Source organism: Primulina eburnea, chromosome 1 (genome assembly GCF_022965805.1).
Source record: "Primulina eburnea isolate SZY01 chromosome 1, ASM2296580v1, whole genome shotgun sequence".
Taxonomy (NCBI): Eukaryota; Viridiplantae; Streptophyta; class Magnoliopsida; order Lamiales; family Gesneriaceae; genus Primulina; species Primulina eburnea.
The window spans coordinates 41192601-41196114 of NC_133101.1; the positions used below are offsets into that span (position 1 = coordinate 41192601).

At 40.9% G+C, this 3514-nt stretch overlaps 1 protein-coding gene across 1 annotated transcript; it reads right to left on the reverse strand.

Annotated features, from left to right (window-relative positions):
* Nucleotides 1–336: 336 nt before the first annotated feature.
* On the reverse strand, nt 337–2815 carry LOC140807026 (uncharacterized). Its single transcript, XM_073163678.1, has 2 exons — nt 1255–2815; nt 337–1028 (listed from the first exon to the last, which is right to left on the reverse strand). The coding sequence occupies exons 1-2, from the start codon at nt 2813–2815 to the stop codon at nt 337–339; spliced, it is 2253 nt and encodes a 750-aa protein (XP_073019779.1).
* Between the last annotated feature and the right edge of the window lie 699 nt (nt 2816–3514).

The window sequence follows — 3514 nt, forward strand, 5'->3', positions numbered from 1 at the left end:
TAATACCTGCGTCCAGTAGCTTAATCACCTCTTTCTTCACCACCTCTTGCATGGCTGGGTTTAGACGCCTTTGGGGTTGAGTAGACGTCTTGTGATCGGCCTCCATTAGAATCTTGTGCATACACATAGAAGAGCTGATCCCCTTAATGTCTGCGATGCTCCAGCCGATGGCTTTGATGTTGTCTCACAGCACTCGCAACAACTTTTCTTCCTCCTTACCTGTCAAAGTAGATGAAACAATCACGGGCAATTTATCATTATCAAGCAGAAACAGATATTTTAAGTGCGAAGGAAGAGGTTTCATCTCTAGGATCGGGGCTTCTTCGATGGATGATTTTAAAGGTCGTGGGACATGCCCAAGTCCCCAATCCTAGAGTTTACCATTTTCGACAGCGGTCTGCCTGCCTCCAAATAGGAGATACATTCATCAAGCTCTTGATTTCCCAATTCTTGTGGAGACGAATGAGTTAAGCAAACCTCCAAAGGGTCCTCACATATCATTCCCTGTAAATCACACTCAACAAACTCATCAGTAGCACCAATTCGAAAACAATCAGAAGTATCATTAGGATATTTGATGGACTGAAAAACATTGAATATGACACTCTCTTCATTAAACCTCAAGATTAGCTCGCCCTTTTGCACATCTATCAAAGCTTTCCCAGTGGCTAAGAATGGTCTCCCTAAAATAAGAGGGATCTCTCGATCCTCCTCCATGTCTAGCACAACGAAATCCACCGGAAAGATAAACTTATCGACTTTCACCAACACATCTTCTACAATTCCCCTAGGATATTTAATTGATCTATCAGCTAACTGTAAGGAAATTGTAGTTGGTTTCACCTCACCTATCTCTAATTTCTCAAAACAAGAGTATGGCATTAGATTAATGCTTGCATCTAGGTCACATAGAGCTTTTCTGAAAAATGAAGTTCCTATGGTACAAGAGATAGAGAAGCTACCTTGGTCTTTAAGCTTCGGAGGTAGTTTATTTTGTAAGATTGCAGAACATTCCTCCGAAAGCTTAACTGTCTCAAAGTCCACCAATTTTCTTTTTTTTTGATAAAATCTCCTTAAGAAATTTGGCATACGAGGGCATTTGAGCTAAAGCCTCTGCAAATGGGATATTTATGTGCAGCTTTTTGAAGATCTCAAGAAATTTTGAAAATTGGGTATCCAGTTGCAGTTGCTTTGCTCTTTGGGGAAATGGGAGTGACTTAATATCAATATTGGAGTTTGAGTTTAGAGACTTACCTTTCTCCCTTGTGTCATTGGACTCTTGCTTGGGTAATTTCTCCTCCTTCTCATCTCCTTCAACATCGATCACTTCCTGCTTTATGGGAGACGTTGCCGTGACAGCATTGACACCTCTTGGATTCTTTTCCGTGTCACTAGGTAGTGTACCCGGAGCTCGTGTAGACATTTGTGTCGCTAACTGCCCTAGTTGCGTCTCCACTCTTTGCATCATGGCATCATGGTTTTGCCATCTCATCTCATTCCCAGCTATGTACTTGGCAAGCATATCCTCAAGATTCGACTTGCTATCCTGTGGTTTGAAACCAGGTGGCATAGAAGGTCCTGCACCTTGTGGCGGTTTAGGTGGTTGTTGAGGAGGTCTTTGCTGTGTAGGATGTTGTGGAGGATTAAACTGTAGTTGCTCAACAGAAGTTTCAGGTTGCTTCCATCCAAAATTTGGATGATTCCTCCAGCATGGGTTATATGAAAAACTGTATGGATTGTACTGTTGTCGGCCTTGGTTTCCCACATAATTTACTGAGTCTCCCCCGAAGCATTGTATTCCCTCACAGGACATATCTGGCATGAATGGCATGTCACTAGATGAACCACCAACCATTTCAGCACTTCCTTGAATCTGATTCACTGACTTGACTGGTGTTGACTTCTGTGCTTGTAACTGTGCCATCTGATGCGTCAATCCATCAAGTTTCGCTGTAATTGCTGTCAGAGCATCCATCTCAAGGAATCCTACTTTCTTCTCCCTGCGGCTGTCTTGCCAACCCACATTGCTCTCGGCCATATTAGATATGATTTCGAGCACTGCGGTTGGCGTTTTCCTGTACAAGCTTCCGTTTGCTGCCGCATCGAGCATAGATCTCACAGAAGGATCTACCCCATAATAGAATGTCTCAACCTGTTGGCCTATTGAAAAGCCATGTCTCGGGCACATCCTCAACATCTTCTTGAATCTCGCCCATGCTGAATTCAGTGATTCCCCATCTCTCTGTCTGAATGATGTGATTTCATTTCTTAACTGTGTAATCTTAGTTGGGGGAAAATACCTGTGCATAAAGAACTCGACCAATCCTTCCCATGTCGTGATAGAACCAGCTGGAAGGTCTCGAAGCCACTCCATAGCCTCTCCTTGTAGGGAAAATGGAAATAATCTGAGTCGAATGACATCAGTACTCACCCCATTGCACTTGATTGTGTCACAGATTGACAGAAAGTTCTCCAGATGTGCATTAGGGTCTTCAGACGGTGATCCTCCAAAATTGACTTGGAGTTGAATCATCTGGATGATGCCTGGCTTGAGTTCGAATGTATTCGCCTGAATCGTAGGGCGGATGATACTAGACCCATAACCTTCAAATGCTGGTCGATGAAGCTCCATCAACGTACGATTATCTTCTTCTCCGGCCATTTCTGTAACTTCTGGTTTACGGTCTATTTCAGATTCTGCTTCAGATTCCAAAGACGAGTTGTTGTTTCTTCTATTTCTACGGATGCTGCGGAGAGTGCTTTCAATCTCTAGATCAAGTGGCACTAGATCTTCGACGTCTTGAGCACGGCTCATATAACACAAGTCGACTCCTGAAATCAAAAATTTAGGTGCACGATTTAAGCTCCACAAGAGTATAAAAGCTGAAATAAAATTAACCGAAATGCTAAAGAAAGAATGAAAAATTTAAAGTTAAGAATAAAAGCCTAGTCTCAAACAAATAATTTATCCTAATATCAAATGAATAGTCCCCGGCAACGGCGCCAAAAACTTGACCGACGAATTCGGTTGGGATTAATTCTATCAAGCGGACTAGGTCAAGTTATAGTAAATTTAAAGTTGATTATTATTTCAACTAAGTGACTTTTTAAACTAATTTATACTAATTTAATGACTAAATCAAATATCAGAGAAGCTTGGAACGTGGGGTTTTTTCAAATTTAAATAGAATGACCGGGAACACACAACGATAACAAACTCTGATTAAATTCAAGCACTGGAATTATTCGACTAGCAATTATTCGAAGTCACGATGTAATCCTCTAATTTAATTATAAATCTATTTCTAGAATTTATAATCCTATTTTCATTTAACAGTCCAATTATTTCTAATTGAATTTAATTAAACAAAAACGCATGCATCAACGATAGAATTACAGCTGTCGCCTAGAATCGCACACTGAAACCGAATACTATTTCTAGTCGGTTTAACCGCGTGTTGATTAATATTTGTGAAGCTAAATTCAATCTATTCTTTTTCGAGTCAAGATCGAA